Source organism: Coenobita brevimanus, chromosome 43 (genome assembly GCF_032717465.1).
Source record: "Coenobita brevimanus isolate Jiangsu-jjx chromosome 43, ASM3271746v2, whole genome shotgun sequence".
Classification (NCBI taxonomy): domain Eukaryota; kingdom Metazoa; phylum Arthropoda; class Malacostraca; order Decapoda; family Coenobitidae; genus Coenobita; species Coenobita brevimanus.
The window spans coordinates 29,871,238-29,890,657 of record NC_136996.1 but is presented as its reverse complement, the minus strand read 5'-3'; the positions used below and the strand labels follow the sequence as shown (position 1 = coordinate 29,890,657).

Sequence of the window (19,420 nt, the reverse complement as noted above, 5' to 3'; positions counted from 1 at the left end):
AGCTATATCGGTGCCAACACGTGAAGGCGTCCCTCTCCAGCACCCTCAGTCAGGTCACACTGCCAAACAACCACTTATCTTGCAGTCCGGAGATTGACCCACGCAAAGCATCGCAAACTAACTCCTTCTTCCCAGTGAGTGGCGGAGAGGGGCCCCTTCGTGTGGTGGGACGGTTGTAACTAGGGGGGGGGAGCTCCATTGCACCAGATAAGCCATTTATGAGAAGAAACACAAAAATAATGGGGAGATGGTTTTTTCAGGGTCACTTCTGCTGTCTTTTCCTCTGAATGAGACGCCAGGAAAAAAATTACACACCTATGACCTGATAAATAAAGATGAATTTACCCGTAGCGGTCCACCTTTCCATCACTACCGATCTGTCCACCTACGTATCACTACCGGTCAATCTATCTATCACTACTGGTCCACCTATCTATCACTACCGGTCCATCTATCTGTCACTACCGGTCCACCTATCTATCATTACCAGTCCGCCTATCTATCACTACCGGTCCATCTATCTATTATTACAGGTCCACCAATCTATCACTAACACTGAATACTAAAATCGATGACGTTAATGGTCAGTCCAGTTAATTCTCTCTTTGGAGAGTAGGGACCCGGGGCTAGGCTACTGCAATCCAGAATATTTAAGAATAGGAAACTAACCAAAGCCTGCAGTATATCATTTTGTATTACAGAAAAACATCCGATCACCACTGAGTCTACCTGAGAGCTCTACTGCCATACCTCCAGGACCTCTCTAAATTTCCATCCCTACTCATTAACGATCCTCTCCTACCATGACACACCATCCACCCTCATATCTTTCCTTACCTGACCCTCTCTGCAGTTCTTGGCCTATCTCTCTCTCTCTCTCTCTCTCTCTCTCTCTCTCTCTCTCTCTCTCCATTATTTTGCACCGTCACTCCATCCACACAGACAATACCTCTAAACGTATCACAAGGAATTTATTAGTGAAAAAAAACATCCTTTGTCACGTTGGCGTAAAATATAGAGAAAATTTTTGCTGCCACCAAATGTTTTTTTCGGGTTAATATGTATATTTTTTCTTATATCCCCTACGATGAGTGGTCCTTCGCAACATGAATGGAAGAGAAAGTGTTTTAGATGTTAAAGCCAATAATAAGGTATATAAATGGATGAATGAATAATGAATGAATAGATAGATAGATAGATGATAGATATTTAGATAGATAGATAGACAGGTAGTTAGATAGATATATACACAGAGAAAGGAAGAAAGACAAAAAGTCCTACCCATACGTTCTAAAGCTAAAATTACAACAAGAATACTCACTTGAAGATATTACTTTGAAGAGCAGACGCCTACAACTAAATATAGAACCCGGTATTGTGGAACCTGGTATTTTAGAACCCTTTAATATTGAACCTGGTATTATAGAACCCTTTAATATTGAACCTGGTATTATAGAACCCTTTAATATTGAACCTGGTATTATAGAACCCTTTAATATTGAACCTGGTATTATAGAACCCTTTAATATTGAACCTGGTATCATTGAACATGGTGGTATAAAAGATGATGGTGAGGCTCAGGTCGACAGATGTCTTCGAGGGAGAGGGAGGGTGGGGTGAGGGAAGGGGAATGGGTTGGGGTGAGGGAAGAGGGAGGGGTGGAGGTGAGGGAAGAGGGAGGGATGGGGGTGAGGGAAGAGGAAGGGATGGTGTGAGGGAAGAGGAAGGGGTGGGGGTGAGGGAAGAGGGAGGGGTGGGGGTGAGGGAAGAGGGAGGGGTGGGGGTGAGGGAAGGGGAAGGGATGGGGGTGAGGGAAGAGGGAGGGGTGGGGATGAGGGAAGAGAGAGGGGTGGAGGTGAAGGAGGTTGGAGGGAGGCGTGGAGGTGAAGGAAGAGGGAGGGGTGGGGGTGAAGGAGGAGGGAGGGGTGGTAGATGTGGAGGAGATAAGGCACGTGAGTCCCCAGTCACTGTTGGTGGGGGCAGGTGTGGGGAGGGGCGAGTCGGCGTAGGGATAGAGAAAGGAAGGGAAGAAAAGAGGAAGAGAGAAAAGGGCAGCATTTATGTGGGAAGAACAAGGCAGGTGTGGGAGGACAGGGCAAGTGTGGGGAGGACAGGACATGTATGGGAGAGCAGGGCAGGTGTGGGGACGACAGATAAGGAGAACTCCGGATAGGTGTGGGAAGAGGAGGACAAGTGTGAGGTGTGTAGGGGATGTATGGGGAGGGTAGGGTAGGTGTGGGGAGGGTATGACATGTGGGGAAGTTTGGGTAGATGTGGGGATGGTATAGGAGGTTTGAGGAGGATGGAGCATGTGTGTGGTGGGGAGGGCAGGTGTGGGGAGGGTACAAGTTGGGGAGGGGAGGTGAGGAGAGAGGAGGGTATATTTGGGGAGACTAATGCGGGTGTAGGCATGTATGTGGAAGGTAGGGCAGGGGTGGGGAGGGACGAGCAGGTGTGAGGAAAAGAACAGTAAGAAGAAAGAGAGAGAGAGAGAGAGAGAGAGAGAGAGAGAGAGAGAGAGAAATAATATGGCGTTATACAGATCACATAGACGTTACCATTCGTTCTTCGTGTTATGATATTAATATTGATGGAATGACGTACTGGGTAATTACAGAAGATAAAAAAATAAGAGAGAGAGAGAGAGAGAGAGAGGGGGGGGGGCTTGAGGAGCAAGAAGATAAGCCTTGAGATGAAGGTGAGAGAGAGGAAGAGGTAATTAAGAAATAGGGAGAAATTACTAAGGTGCAGTTCGAAATTCAGGAAGGTATATGTATGATGACAGAAAAACAGGAAGGAAAGAAAATTAAAGTTCAGAACTGGAATTCGTCAAAAAAGGAAGAAAGAAAGTAGGAAGGAAGGACGGGTGGAATAATGGAAGCAAGAAATGAAGGGAGAAAGGAAGGAAAGAAAAGAGGGCTAAGTGTGTGTGTGTGTGTGTGTGTGTGTGTGTGTGTGTGTGTGTGTGTGTGATGAGTGGAGGAGCGAGACAGTGATTAAGGAGTGACATAAAGCTTTAAAGTCAGACACTGCTAATGAAACCTGCTATCCTTGTCCTATCCTTCATCACAACACTAGGCCCCTCTTCTATTCACTGTTGTACGATGGCCAGATGATCATAGAAAATGTCTGCAGCCTGAAAAGACGCTAGATCATTTCCAGGCGGGGGTAGTAAACAGATTGATCACGGGAATTTCATTAAAACAGATATTTCAGATCTTCACCCCAAACTCACCCATATATCACAAAAGACATCCCTGCTAATACCATCCCAGCATCCCCAAGTAAGGCAGCCCTAGTATGTATTCAATATGGACGGTGGGTAAGAGAGCTGGATTGGTGACGTAAGTTGTATGGCACGTAGGAAGATTTCTGGGTCCTAGGAAATGTGTTTGTCAAGTCTATGTGCAGAGTTGGACACATAAAATATCTATATGCATTCTCAGCTCCTTTACTCCTCTGTCGTTTTCTCTGTTTTATTCTTACTGACGACATACGCTTTAATTCAGACTTCAGACACTGCCAAGGAACCTGGCTATCCTTGTCGTGCCTCTCGTCACAGCACTACCCCATGTTCCCATTCACTAATTACTCGTTTATCATTAGCTTCCTCCTTTATGATCAATTTTCCTGTTTACCAATTAACTTCGATGCGTTTTATTATCCTATTCTTTCTATATCAAGACGATTTTATACGTATTAGGAGAGACTTTTGGAGCTGGAGGGGTTAGATACAGCCTTCATTAACCTCTTCTCTACCAGGGGGATTTTTAAAACTGAATGAAATCGTATGAAGGTAGTGGGAACCAAAAATTTAACATGGCCTTAAATTGAAGTTCTGGTGTTCATTATTTCACAACACTCACCGATATACCCACAAAAAAGGTCCCCCAGTTGTCATCATTACTCTGGTCCTTCATAAGATAGGTGTTTCGTTATTCAGTATACAGTAGACGGTTCGGTAATTGGCGCCCAGGTGGTGACATGTGGGGGTATGTGGTCCCTTCTTTTCGTTGGTGGGAGGACTCTCTCTCTCTCTCTCTCTCTTTCTCTCCAGTGCACACAGAGTCATCAGGTGTGCATATATCCCAGATGAAGCACACACACACACACACACACACACACACACACACACACACACACACACACCTCCCTCGCTAAGAGACGCGTCATAAATACACACGTGATGATAATGAACCGCGTCCTCGAATACCCACACAAACATACCCCCAGTATCCACTTCACTTGATTCACTTCTCACTTTATTTAGTTCTTGTTACCCACGGACGATTCCAGGAGGCTTTTCGGTCTGGAGGGGTTGTTAGATGTGGCTTTTATTAATTTCGTCACTGTTAAGCCCTTTACTACGATGGTGCACAGTCTCTCTTAACTATTCATTTTACTTCTTGATGGTGCTGGAGAGGGACGCCTTCACGTGTTGGCACTGATATGATAGGGTGGTGGAGCTGCCTGGTTATACGAACGTCCCTCAGTTCCCTCCCATCCCTCGAAAGAAGGATGGTGAACTGCTTAGGAAGGGCAACTTCAGCCTGCAGTCTTCTTGGTTCACGTTAAGATAAGCTTGGGGTTACAACAACAACAACAACAACAACAACTATTACTACTACTACTACTACTACTACTACTACTACTACTGCAACTACTACTACTACTACTACTACAGCTTTCAGTTTCATTCAGCTTTTGGTTTACCTTATGAAATAGAGGGGTTGTTAGATATACCGTAGCCTTGGTTAATTCCTACACTATTCAGGTTATAACTTCAACAACATACCTATTTTTCTTGCTGTTTTCAGATTTGTTTTTTTCGATTATGGGAGATTTTTCGAACTGGAGAGGCTGGATGTAGCCTTATTCCCTTCACTATTAGCCAATCCACTCCAATGACGTAGCTGTTATCCTATTTTTACCACCTTCTTGCAGGGTTTTTTTTCAGATAACATGAGAATTTTTCAAAGTGAGGGGGTTAGGTACTTCATAAAAATACCAGTACACATTCCCCACGAAAACTGTGACACAACAGCGATGGACAGTGCAAAATGCTTGATGAACATACCCCTCATTAGCAGCCCTGCTTTAATGAGGAGACGCTACGTACTTTGCTTGTTACATTTTCTCTTCTCTTCTCAGCAAATGTTGTTTTAGAGTGCATCTTGAAAGCACATTAATCTTCCTTGGACATATATATATATATATATATATATATATATATATATATATATATATATATATATATTTAGATCACTGAGGACATCGTCACACTCCTGTGCGATTCACTCTGATCGTGTGTACAGTCTACATTGTTCCAGTATAAGATATCTGGATAAAGGGTACGACAAGGTAAACAGAGGGAGTATGGAAGATTTTGCAGTCGTATGGTGTGGATTGAAGGTTGCTGAATCCTGTTAAGAAATTTTATGATAGTGAAACCTGTATAAGGAGAGGTTGGTGTCTGAGTGGGTGTTTTAAGGTCAGTGTTGGAAGAAGACAAGCTTGTGTGATTTCTCCATGGTTATTCAACGTTTATATAGACAGAGTTATCGAAAAGTTTAATACTCAGGTGATAGAGAGATTGATGAATATGGTTTTGAATTGTGAAGGGTGGAATAATCTCAAATCTGATGTATGCTGAAGACACTGTGTTGCTAAAATTTAACATGAGCTTGACTGATTGATTTAGAGTAACCGTATTTGGATGTCTGCTGCCGTCGTACTTTGAAGATAGTCATAGAGCAAGTGATAGCTGTTGAGAGGTGATGTGATGGTGAGAGAGATGAATTAGTGAAGGAGTACCTGGGTGAGGGTGAGGGTGAGGGTGAGGGCAAGAGTGAGGGTGAGGGTAAGGGTGAGGGTGAGAGTAAGGGTGAGGATGAAGGTAAGGATGGGTGTGAGGGTGAGGGTGGTGTGAGGGTGAAGGTAAGGATGAGGATTAGGGTCAGGGAGAGTAAGTTGAGGATTAGGATGAGTGAAGGTGATGCTAACGAGCAGGATGAAGCTCATGCATTCGCCCTGCCAGTGATTATATGACTATGATCACAGGTATGGTAATGAGTCTAATGACACTATTAATTATACTTACTGTACTAATTACGCTGTTGTCATTAACCTTCACTTGGTCGCATCATCCCTAATTTTTTCCCCCGTTAATGTCTGACGATTTTATTCAGCTGAGAGTGAATCATACTAGTAGGGGCCCGTATTCTCGTCGGGTAAGAAGGCCCCCTGACACCTTTTCCTAAACGATTTATTTTGCTTATTACACCTTACTCTCCTTTTCAGCGTTACATAAATCCTTCTAACACTGCCGTACTCTGCATAAATAACGTACAAAGGATATTACCCGGTCGTATCAAAAAATAAGTCGCAAAGGAAGAGGTGCTACGGAGCCTCCTTACCGACGAGAATACGGTCCATTATCTCGGTCCACAGGCAAATACTGGTTAAGGATTTCTTCAACCCCGGAGCAGTTTTCCTTTTTTTTTTTTTTTTTCCTTTTCTGCATCCTTCAGTCCTTCCTTCAAGAATGTGTCCAGGCATCTGAAAATGAGCGGATCTTGATATGGCTGTCTTCTCTCTTTCTCCTTTTTTTTTTTTTTTTTTTTCTGGAATGGACAGAGTTTTCAGGCTACCTTTTGGATAGGATGACTTTATTATGGTCCACCTTTAGCAAGACGAGGTGATATAATTTGTGTGTGTGTGTGTGTGTGTGTGTGTGTGTGTGTTCGAAAATGAATCCCATCTCACCCCCATCCAAAAGTGGGAAAAGAGATCGGGATGATGATGATGATGATCATTTGTACATAAAACAACAGTTGTGCTTTCCAGGTGTTCCACATTATAAAGGTCGAATGATGTCCTTTGGTCGTAATGGGGCACACACAGGCAGCACATCATGGGGTAACAAGGACTGTAATGACCGTCCTTGATGTAACGTCTCTGACCCACCACCATAACCGCCGGCAGCCTCGTCATCACCCTCCACACGTCCCCTCGCATACAGCACCCTCATTACATACACAATACACAGCGGGCATTGCCTCTCACACCTAATGCCCGTTTAGATATTTACCCCCTTAGCCCAAGGACGCTTGCTTTTGTTACTCAGTACTGCACTTCATAAACACGTACATAAACACACTCGCACCAAGATCATACAAAGCCTCCAACCAAATACCATTCTTAATGAACCACCACAAGGCATTCACCCCTCAGAAACTTTCCTACTCAGACAGGCACGAGTACAGCATGCCTGCCTAGACTGCGCAGCAGCCATCACCCTTCCCTGCCGCTGTACAAACACGAAGCAACCCACAAAGACTCCTCTGTGCCCACACTAAAATGCAGCCAGCACACAAAAACATAATTACTCACTTTTTGCACCACGTTATCAAAACACAGACAGTACTTTAACGTAACCTCATTAATAGACCTCTGGGAGCAACCTGCCAAAGTGACCGGCTTTCTGCATTCCACCGGGTTCACAACCTGATTGGGGTGGGGTTGCAACAACAATTTTTACTTCCTCCAGGCGATTTTATTCAGCTTATGGAAGACCTTGTGCAATCTAATAGTTAATAAAGCTGTATCTGTCCCATCTACTTGAAAATGTACCTCCAAAGCTAAATAATATCATATGGAAGATGTAAGAATGAAATTTAGATACATCATCGGTTTCAAGGGGTTGACAGTTCTCAGGCTTTCCATATCACGGCGTCAGAAACTGCGAGTTGCGCACACAGTCCCCCTCTTAATTAACCCCTGCATCCACTTAAGATAAATTTCTCTTTATTTTTGCTATCACTTGACCATCATTCTTCGAACCAGATGAACTAACGATAACACTATCAGATAATTATATAGGTAGATTTTCGGAGGCTTCAGTGATGAGTGAATGTATGATTGGCTTTTTTTACTAGGCGCTTCTGAACCATTTCCTATCAATGTGCTTTCCTGTCCTTGTTTCTGGGTCCCTGCCACCCCACGTATATGTGGTAAACAGGATATGATAATGCCTCTGCTAATGATGATGATGGTGATGATTGTGTTAAGGTCCATGATAATGATGATGGTGGTGTTTTTAAGGTTCAAGATGATGATGATAATGATGATGGTGGTGGTGGTGGTTTTAAGGTTCAAGGTGATGATGATGATGATGTTGATGATAATGATGATGATGATGATGATGAAACTGAATTTGGGGTTAATGCAGTGTTGATGATGAATTTGAATTTGATCCTGATGTTGACGATGACGATAACGATGACGAAAACAGTGACAACAGCGATGAGGATGGCACTGCTGCTGCTGTTGACGATACTGCTACTGCCTCTGATGATTTCACAGTGACCTTAGCTTGGTGTTCAGACCGCAGTTCATAGCGTTCTCTCTCTTTCAGGTGGCGTTCGCTAACAACCCCATGACGGGCGTGTTCATCCTGGCGGGCATGTTTGTGGGCAACACGAATGTGGGTTTGGCCTGCCTCATGGCCGGTCTTATAGGAGTGGTCTTCAGTAAGGTGAGGTGAAGTTAGGTTAAGCTAGATTTGGTTAGGATGGGTGTGGCGTGGTTAGGTATGGTTAGGTTAAGCCTGAGTTGGTTAGGGTGAGTGTGGTTTGGTTAACAGTTGGATTTCGTTAGGGAGGGTGTGGGTAGGTTGGGTTAGGTTTGGTTAGGATTGTTAAGGTTTGATTTGGTTACGCTAGGTTTGGTTGGACTAGGTGAGGTTAGTTAAGGTTAGGTTAGGTTTGACTGGATTAGTATAGTTAGATTAGATTAGGGTATGTTAGGCTAAATTAGGATTGGATTACTTAGACAAGGCTTACTTTCCTTTTTTTTTTTCTTTTTGCTCTGGTCTAACCTACTATATTCTCTGTGTGCGCTGGCATCGTTCTCTCTCTCTCTCTCTCTCTCTCTCTGTCTCTCTCTCTCTCACTTTGTACTTTCATCACTGCGTTCGGTTTTGTGTTATCATAATTAGTCACACAATCCCTTCCTCCCTCTCTGTCCTTCTGCATACCAAGGCCCTCTAAATTCTCTCACTCGCTCCCTTCCTCTCTCCCTTCCTCTTTCTCCGCAGCTCCTTCGCCAGCCCGAGCCGCTAATCAGTGACGGTGTAGTGGTCTTCAACGGGATCCTGGTGGGCTGCGTCTCCGTGGCCGTCTTCCCACATCTCACAGGGGCGCCCATCGACTCCACGTTTTGGCTCATCCTCGCCGTCTTCATCGCCATCACGTGAGTTGGAGCCTATAATTCGTGTCTCATCTCGTAACACCTCTTCCTTGGCGATTTATTCTGCACATTTTTCTCGTAGCACCTCACTCTTAGATTTATTTTGTTTATCGTATTATAAGTGCCCTTGAAAGTTCCCCAACACCTCTTTCTCAGCGATTTTATTCTCCACATTCCACGACATATTCTGAGTGGCTCTGGAAATTCTCTAACACCTCTTCGTAAGCGATTTACCCTGTGCATTAAACCTTAATATCGCAAGTATGTTATTAATGCAAGCTGAAGTGATGGTAAAACGATATCAATAACTTACAAGTGAATGATGAGGTGTAATATGCAAAATTAATCGCTGTGTAAGAGGTGTTACGAAATCTGCAAAGCCATTCATCACCCGACCCTCATTGTCAAGCCTCATGATCTGAATTTCGTCAAAACAGACTTTAGTAATCTTCCACAAGACTCACTGACATGCCACAAAAACAGTCCCGCCAATACACAAGTCCTGTATTCAGTTTGGGCGGTGGGTATTAGCGCCGAGGTGATGACATGTGAAGGTGTGTAGGGAAAGGCATTAACCTGAACCTCGGTATTACAGGTCTCAAGTTAGGGTAGACTGTTACTTAGCGTGGCACGGCTCAAGTTCAAGAAGTGACAGGGGCCAGGGAGGTAGGGTGGCCTCCTATGACTTATATTATCTGGACTATGTTAGCTGACCCTGGAGCCATCTGACATTCTGATACAGGTTCTTGTTGTTGCTTAATCCCGGGACCCCTGACCAACAGACTCGTCAACCGCAGATAAGCAACCTTCCCTGTAGGGTTGTTTTATTGGTTCCCTACACCGTTGATGTTGTGTCTGCGTCCTAGCGTAGCATGTGTTGTACTGTGCTTCATTATGTGCGTTAAATTTCTGTGGGCCTAGTCTACAAGGAAGGCGCGTGTCCTCTGTGAATCCACTCAACCCAGATCTAAGCTGATAACGGGTAATGGCTGCTACCGTTACTGTTTCTTCTTCCCTTCCAGAGCTTACATCGACAGAGGCCTCAACGCACTGATGGCCCCTTGTAAGCTGCCGGCACAGTCACTACCCTTCAACTTCGCAGCAGTCCTGATGCTGCTGAGCCTGAGGGGCGGGGTGGGGCTGACGGGTACACAGATGCCCTTCCTCAACACCACCACCTCCGAGACTAATGTGACCGAGGTGCCGGAGGAGGTGGACTGGCTCAAGGTGGGTGCTGATAAGGATAGCTATTTCCTTCTTTAATCTCACAGCAAATGTTGGCCGAAAAACTCCTGTCAGCATTGTGTTTCGTCTCTGGTCTCGTCTACATGACCACTGGGAACCTGTGCTGCTAGAGTATGGTAAAGGAAATGCTCGGGGAATGATCGGGTAGACGTGATGAAATGAAGCACCATCCATTCTTTGGATTCATTGTTTATAGTGTGTTTCGTCACCGTGCGTCGAAACTGATGGCTAGGATGCACGAACACAACAGGTGGCCACTGTTAGTGTGAATGGAGCCATGTTTTCATTCTTCCCCTAACGTTTGAATACACTTGCTTATGTTCTTATGCTGCGTGCTTCATACTGCTGTCATCTGTCATCGCCACAGCCGGCAGGGAAATATCGATTAATTTTTGCCCGTGATGGTATTACATACGAAATATAGAGAGTTAAGAAATGAAGTTTTTTCAGTAATAAGGTTATCTACTGAGGTAAATTAATCATGAGAATGAGCTAACCTACATGTGTGAGAAAAGGATAAAGTATGTAAGAGAAAGAACACGATTAGCATTCTACTTTCCATATCATTCACTGTTGCACAAACATTAATTTTCATTCCATTACTGAATTTCAGATCACTCTCGTCTCATTGCTTCCATCAGTGACGTCACACATTTGGCACTTTGTCTATTATTTCTACACCGAAGTACAGCACATAGTGTACATTTTATCAACGCAAAACTTCATCAACTTATTTTCATTTCATATTATTAACTGGTTTAAGTTTTAATTGTTACGAGATGATCTTTTCAACTGTTTTTCCTTCCTCGCACAAGGGACTGCGGTGTTTGAGAGGAATTCCTTCGCATGGTGGCACTAATGTTATTGGAACTGCTGCCTGGCAATAAAAGCCTCCCTCAGCTCCGTCCCTATTTCCCGAAATGAGGATGGTAGACTGCAGAAGAGCAAAGTAAGCCTGCAGCCCACCGGGTTCATGTTTAGATGAGTCTGGGGCTACAACAGCAACAACAACAACAACAGCAAGGGATTGCGAGGCCTGGATGATAGTTGTTGATAGTTCTCTCTTTTTCTTGCTTTATTTTTTCTTGTTTCTGTATCCTACCTCACTCCAGCCGTACGTGGAAAATAGCTCATGATGATGATTATGGTGATTATGATGGTAATGATAACGTTGATGACGATATGAAGTTGATAATAGTAATGATAACGTTGATGACGATAATGAAGATGATTATGATGATCATGACGATGATGAGTGCGTGTGTTGGTGCAGGTGATGGAGGGCACACTGCTGGCGGCGGGTCAGATCTACGGGGTGGGCACTGTCGACTCATCCATCCTCATCTACCTTGGCTTCTTCCTCTTCTCGCCCCTCCTCACCCTCTTCTTCTACATCGGCAGTCTCATTGGCACCATGGCAGGTAAGTTTGCAGATCACTGTATTTTATCTAATGCAAATAATAAAGAACCAAAGGCTGGGTGTAGATGGTCTCGCCATGGATAAGCGAAGAAAAAAGAGCCGAATCTAAGTTACAGTTACGATTTCTTGACCATCCTTCTAAACAAATGTCATTTGGTGGTCTAGTGGTTAGAACACCCCAGTTGTAGTGAAGGCCTTGTATAGACTGGATCCCTATAAGGAAAACGAAGGCTTTCCATTCAGGTAATGCCATTTACAGGAGTCAGTTGGCCACCTACCCTTCGGTGCACTGAATTACACTAGCTAAGCCCTAGGACCCTAAGTCTTGATAGGGATAAAATTAGACTGACTACTACCGTTTTACTTTCCAAGCTAATTTTCCCCTTTTTAAAAGTTCCATATTCTGCCTTTTCCTATGCCTGTAGTTTTTCCTTCTTATATATTACAACAAATTTTCCCACCTTGATGGAGTAGACTGAAGCACCAGTCGAACAGGGCAGTACTCCCGAGGTTGATGGCAAGCTGGAGATAGGGAGAGCTGGAGCTCCCGTTTCACCAGCCCTCAGGACTTGATCCTGACCATCTCCCTTTTCTGAACATTTTCAGTGCATTCATTTACACAGAGAGTAGGCCAGCATGCTCTCATAATACCTCTACTTTCAACTGTCTTCACCACACTACATGCGCATAACATATCACACCTTCTATTCACATCTTTAGTAATCGCCGCTGCAATCTTATTATCAAATGAGGTGGTACCTCTGATTGCCACCACCGGCAGGGTAGGGCTGGAGGCACAGGGTCCTCCCGGTCGCCATCAAGCGACTGTGCCGGCAGCGACTGTTGCTATTTCCGGGAATGCTCGTCGGCGAAGAGGTGACGGTGCGGCCTTATTCTTTACCAACATCCTCGGCCTTACCACAAATTTAAACTCAGTTCATTTTTTCCTTCAGTCCATATCCCCTTTGGCCCTCTTCCTCACAGAACCACAAATCTCACCCTCTACCGATATATCTCCATTTTGTTTTCCCGGTTACCATCTCCTTACAAACTTTCGAAACAAGGGCGGCACTTGTTGTTATATCAAATCCCAATATGCAGTTGACACTATTTTAAACTTCACTTCATCCAGTTTTGATTACTCATTATATAAATTAAATTGCCAAAACATTACCAAATATATCTGTGTAGTTTATCGTTCCCCCAATGCTTCTTCGGAACCCAGTGTATTTGATTCCATATCCACTCAGTTGAGTAACCTTGACCTTGCCCTTGGCAATGAAATTACCATTTTGGGTGATTTTAACATACACAATGTTGAATGGTTATTGCATTCTGCCCGGACTGACGACGCTGGTCTAGAATGCGAGCTGTTTGCGGAATCGTTTAATCTCACCCAGTTGGTAAAGCAGCCAACCAGAATACCTGATAATCCTGACCATAATGCCCATCTCTTGGATTTATTCTTGACAAATAATCCAGATCAATACAGGATAGAGGTACTGTCACCACTTGGATCCTCTGACCACAATCTCATCAAAGCCTCATTAGTTAACCCTCCTACACCTCCCCATTCCGAACCTGTCAGGGTGACCCGATGGCACTTTGACAGGGCAGACTGGGATGGATTTAGAAATTATCTTGCTGATGTTCCATGGCAGTCTTTCTTCTCTAGTGATCCCAATTCTACCCAGTTCCACATTTGCGACTTAATACTAGCTGGTATGGATTTATTCATACCAAGTCAACAATTCACTAAAAGATCAAACTCTCCAAAATGGTTTGATGGCAATTGTGCCAGAGCAACAGCCCAAAAGTCAGTAGCATATAACTCTTACTTAAAATCAAAAACATCTGAATCACTCTCCCAATTTAAAATTGCTAGAAATCATGCAAAAGCTGTATTAAATCTATCTAAATTAAACTTTCTTCAAAAGCAAGCATCAAAACTACTTAACAACCCTAATGACAATAGAATATTCTGGTCAACTCTTAATTCTTTCAATAGTAACTTTAACAAGTCATCTTCCATTCCCCCACTAAAATCTTCAGATGGCAGTATTACAAATGACCCACGTGGGAAAACAGATATCTTTGCTAGTACCTTTGCAAGAAACTCTACCATAGATGATACCAGCCAGAATGTCTCAGTACTGGAACTTGATTCTCCCGAAATTGCCCCACTTAAAATACAGACAAGATACGTACAATCCATCCTAGACAATTTACCTACCAACAAAGCTCCAGGCCCAGATGGAATTCCGCCAATTGTTTTGAAAAAGTGTTCCCCTGAACTTGCCTCTGTCCTAGCTAAATTATTCAGACTATGCATACGTACTTCTTTATTCTCAAATTCATGGAAAGAAACCAATATCCACTCTGTTCCGAAGAAAGGCAGTTCGTCTGACCCCTCCAATTACAGACCAATAGCTGTCACATCTTCTCTTGGTAAGGTATTTGAAACTTTAATTAATAAGCATATTGTTAAACATCTTGAATCCAACAACTTAATTAGTGATAGACAATACGGTTTTCGCCACGAAAGATCCACCATTGACATACTCAATCTCTTAACTCATACCATCCATCAGTCAATTGATGTTTTTGGAGAAACTCATGCAGTAGCTCTTGATATCTCTAAATCTTTCGACAGAGTATGGCACCGTTCCCTGCTGTCCAAACTCCTTTGCTATGGACTGACGTCTTTTGTTCCTTTGATTTCTTCTTATCTTAGTGACAGGAAAATAAGAGTAAAAGTAGATGATGTATATTCGAATTTCCACTCAATTAACGCCGGCGTGCCGCAGGGATCAGTTCTGGCGCCAACCCTATTTCTGGTTCATATTAATGATCTCTTATCTGTCACTCACAATCCCATTCACTCATACGCAGATGACTCAACACTAAATAGTTCATTCACACTCAGACATCCATTTACAAAGTCTAATATCTCTACCTCTCAACTCAGTACAGCCATCTCCATAAATCAAGATCTATCTACAGTCAGTGAATGGGGACAAAACAACCTTGTCTCTTTTAATGCTAGTAAAACTAAATATATACAGTTTACTAATAGACAGATATTGCCAGATTCGTACATTACCTTCAGTGCTACTAATATTCCCATCTCCAAAAGTATTGAAATTCTTGGTGTCTCACTTAACAGTGCCCTCAGCTGGACCTCTCATGTCAGATCACATGCTAAAACCGCCTCAAAGAAACTTGGATTATTGTACAGAGTCCGTAACTTCTTCGCCGATGAGCAGTTAGCTATAATTAATAAGAGTCATGTGCGCTCTCAGCTTGAATATTGCTCACCCTTGTGGAATGGTTGTGGATAGGTTGCATTAAGACAACTAGACAAAATTCAGAATAAAGCTATTAGAATCATTAACAACCCTGCCATTACATATAAACTACCTCCCCTGCAAGTAAGAAAGAATGTTGCCTCCCTTGCATTATTTTACAGATATTTTTTTTGGCAAATGCTCAGACGAAGTTGCGTCAATGGTGCCACCTCTTCATCTCTTCCCTCGTGCTACACGGGCATCTGGTAGCACTCATGGCTGTAATGTCACTCAACCATATTGCAGAACTTCTGCCTATCAGAATTCTTTCATTCCCCGAACTGCATCTCTCTGGAACTCGCTTCCCCAGAGTTGTTTTCCTCCAAATTTCAACCCACAACTGTTCAAGTCTAACTGTTACAGATATTTTGTGAACAGAGGACACCAGTAATCTGGTGTATGGATTATTTTTTTTTTTACCCATTTGTTTTTCCTTCCTCCGTTCTGTTATTTATAAAAAAAAAAAAAAAAAAAAAAACTTTACCACTTTTTCCTGTCCGCTTTGGCTGGAGGGACTGGTGAGGAGGATAGCCACAGATTTTGTTGTACTTTTTTCTTCAGCAGATAATAAAGCCATGGCATATTTATATTTAATGGCCTCTAAAGGACCACTAAGGTATGCCCACTCCAACCTGTCTTAAACTTAGCGGTATTTTTATTCTGAACACCGATACGAAAGAAGAGACTAACATTGTGGTACTAGTAAGAAGTGCTAAAGAAAGGATGTAGAGTAGAAATATTGTCTTACTCTGCCAGTGAACTACGGGATGTTAAACTGTAAAAGAACAAAAATCTCTGCCAAGTTAGGATGAATGAATTACAGTATATGACCGTTGCCACACAGGAAGGAAACGGGATTGGGTGTGGTCGAACAGGAAGTTTTGGCCACACTGGGAAAAAAAAAAATCCAATCACAGTGTTTACTTACCCTAGTCTGCCCTTGCACTCACCTTTCTGCACCTGCTTACTTCCTGTGTGGACGCCACTATTTTCTTTTTCTTTTAACTTCCCTTTGTTTTATGGTTTGTATAAGAGCGTAGGGCAGTTGTTGTCTGCTTCCCTTTGTATTCTGGTATGTATAAAAGTGACTCTGTTCACCCCAGGTGTGTTGTTCAGCGCGCCACCGTACACTGCGGTCTACCAGGGTCTGTGGGGCTACAACGCCTTCCTAACATCAGGTGCTATGGTCTACTTCCTGGTGCCGACCCCCTCAGTGGCCCTCGCTGCCGTGGTGGGGGCCGCCCTCGCCGCCACTGTCCAGGCTGCGACACAACACATCTTTGACGCGGTGGGTCATTTATCGCGGATTTATTTATTTTGCTATATGAAAACAGTGTGGAGTGGAGTGGAGAGTAGTGTCGTGTAGTGTGCTGTATTGTAATGTGATGTTTTTTATGTTGCGCTGTGTTGTGTTGTGTGCTTCTTTGACGTGCTGTCCTGTGCTGTGCTGTGTTGCATGATGTGGTGTGGTATGGTGTGCTGTGTTGTGCTATGGAGTGTGGTGTGGCTGTTGTGCTTTGCTGTCGTATAATGTGGTGTGTGCTGTACTATGGTGTGCTGTGTGGTGTAATATGGTGTAGTGTAGAGTGGCGTATCATGTGTACTGCCCCAAACATTCTACCTTCTTGTCCATGTCCAGCAAGTTAAACCTACACCTCTCACAAGCTTCCCATCCATGCTTCTGTCCCAACCAGTGCCTCTCTCCACACCCATGCCTCTCTCCCCACCCAGTCCTCTCTCCCCACCCATGCCTCTGTCCACACCCATGCCTCTGTCCACACCCATGCCTCTGTCCACACCCATGCCTCTGTCCACACCCATGCCTCTGTCCACACCCATGCCTCTCTCCACACCCATGCCTCTCTCCACACTCATGCCTCTCTCCCCAGATGATGGTGCCAGTGCTCTCCTACCCCTTCAACGTAGCTGTCAATCTGATCCTGGCCAGCAGCACCGTACCCAACCCGCCCTTCTTCTGGATCGCCAACAGGACATTTCCAGAACACCATCTCTTCCTCTCCTTCCGTCGACAAGCGGTAAGTTGATACACATTTTGGTTTGGATGATGATGATGATGATAAATTAATTTTTGTTCTTTATTGATTGAGGGAGGGGACTGAAGCTAGGGAAGCGCTGTTTAATTGCTCTCTCTCTCTCTCTCTCTCTCTCTCTTTCTCTCGCAATGCATCTATCTCTCTATCTATTTACCTATCTATCTATCTCTATATGTGTATCTGGCTCTAAGTATAAAGTTAAGATTCACACCAAAACATCAATTCTTTTTCGCTATTTTTCATTTTTTTTTAATTTAAAGGAAAAGGTAGAGACATGAAAAGGTTCCCTTCTCATTCCCTTGTCTTTCCTGCACAACAGCTTATAGTTATGACTGGATATTAATTGTATGTCTGTCTGTGAATATCAGCCCAGAATTACTGATCACGTATTAAAATCAGTGACCAGTTCTTACGTATGTTCAAAGGTAGCATTAACAACGAGAACATTCCGGGTCAGCTAAGGGGAGAGACTAGCTTTGTGAATTGCTTAGAGGAGAATGGGCGTTGGTAATGATGATGGTGATGATGATTTTGTTGTTATTGCTGCTGTTTTTATTTTGATCCCAGGCTCACCAGAACGTGAAAACGGCGGACTGCAAGGTGAAGTTAAGTTTCTACTGCAGTCCTCCATCCTCCTTTTAAGGGACGCGGAAGGAGTTGAGAGGCATTTATATAATCGGGCAGTGAAGCCACCGGTTATATCAGTACCACCGTGGGAAGGTGTCTCTCTCTCTCTCTCTCTCTCTCTCTCTCTCTCTCTCTCTCTCTCTCTCTCTCTCTCTCTCAATGACCAGCGTATTGAATAGTAATTTGTTGCTTGTCAGATATCTTTTCCATCCATCTATCCGCCATCCTGTCCTTTACTGCCTGTACACTCACACTTTCTCACTCTCACTCACTCACCCACCCACTCACCTGTCTTTCTCTCGTTCCGCAGACAGTGGGATCCTCTGAGCCAGACACGGAGCAGCCTCTACAATCAAAATAGAAGATAGTCCTGTCACCTTCACTTGGCCCAGATTTTCGTCCTTTTGAAGGTCATTTCACGTAGCTCAGTGGAGCAGAAGACAATACTACAGATGTACATTCATTATATGAGCTTCTTCGTGACTAGCATCATATTGTGTAACAATTTCCTGCTACTGAATAATCAAGAGAGCGACTGTAAATTTAGGTCGAGTTAAATGAAAAGTGTGTATAGGAGATAGATAGATAGATAGATAGATAGATATAGAGAAAGTGGGGGGAGGGGAGAAAATGTTTTACTGCACTGAAGAGGATAACGAACTAACCTACTGACCAAAAAAAAGGTGTCTCCTAGTTGAGCAACACTGTCTGCTGTAGAAGAATATAACCGTCTGTTGGCAGCGAGAGTTGTTGCGTTATTGTTTAGCCTACCCATGTTTGTCACACAGACCGGACCCGTCGACCACAGGAAAGCAACTGCTTCTGTGAGGCCGTCCTACAGGTAAAGTACAGTGCATACACCGTGTAGGCATCCAGCGCTTCCTTGTGGCAGACAACGCCTCACCAGGTTAGAACTAGTATCCATCTTACCGGGAGATGCAGGGAAAAATGGAGAGGTTTGTCTCCCGGATGGCCCCCGCAGCTGCTTCACCAAGTGTGCACAGTGCCGCCACGTGTAGGTTCCCCATCAGTGTCTGGCAGCAAGAGCAGAAAGAAGAAAAAAAATGACAATCACACTGCTGGGGTTAAGGGACCTGTTTCTATTCCATTCACTACAGTAGATCTCCGCCTGGCCGAATAAAACCATCTGGTCGTAGGAGTAATAAAAATCTCACCACAGTAAGAATTTAATATTGCAAAAAAGACGTCATCGGACTGAAAGGGTAAGGGAGATTTTTGCAAACCAATTTACCACATAATAATTCCCTTTACCTGAGTGAAACAATTATCTGTAGGGGGAATAAAGCATAAGAATAACAAGTGATTGGGGATTTTTTTTTTTTTAATTGGAGCACATTTCCGAGTCATACTGAGAGCTGTTTGGACACGGTGAAAAAAAAAAAAAGGCTCAGGGCTGGTCCAATGCCTTCCGTATTAATAATAATAATAATAATAATAATAATAATAATAATAATCAA

At 43.6% G+C, this 19,420-nt stretch overlaps 1 protein-coding gene across 1 annotated transcript in view; it reads left to right on the top strand.

Annotated features, from left to right (window-relative positions):
• LOC145397865 (urea transporter 1-like) overlaps window positions 1-17,957 on the top strand; it is a 31,041-nt gene extending 13,084 nt beyond the window's left edge. Inside the window, exons 3-9 of the mRNA XM_080270899.1 lie at window positions 8,417-8,536; window positions 9,098-9,252; window positions 10,272-10,476; window positions 11,768-11,915; window positions 16,365-16,549; window positions 17,151-17,297; window positions 17,883-17,957. Of these exons, the coding sequence (XP_080127025.1) occupies window positions 8,417-8,536; window positions 9,098-9,252; window positions 10,272-10,476; window positions 11,768-11,915; window positions 16,365-16,549; window positions 17,151-17,297; window positions 17,883-17,957 (1,035 nt within the window). The remainder of the gene's footprint in view (window positions 1-8,416; window positions 8,537-9,097; window positions 9,253-10,271; window positions 10,477-11,767; window positions 11,916-16,364; window positions 16,550-17,150; window positions 17,298-17,882) is intronic.
• Window positions 17,958-19,420: the final 1,463 nt, after the last annotated feature.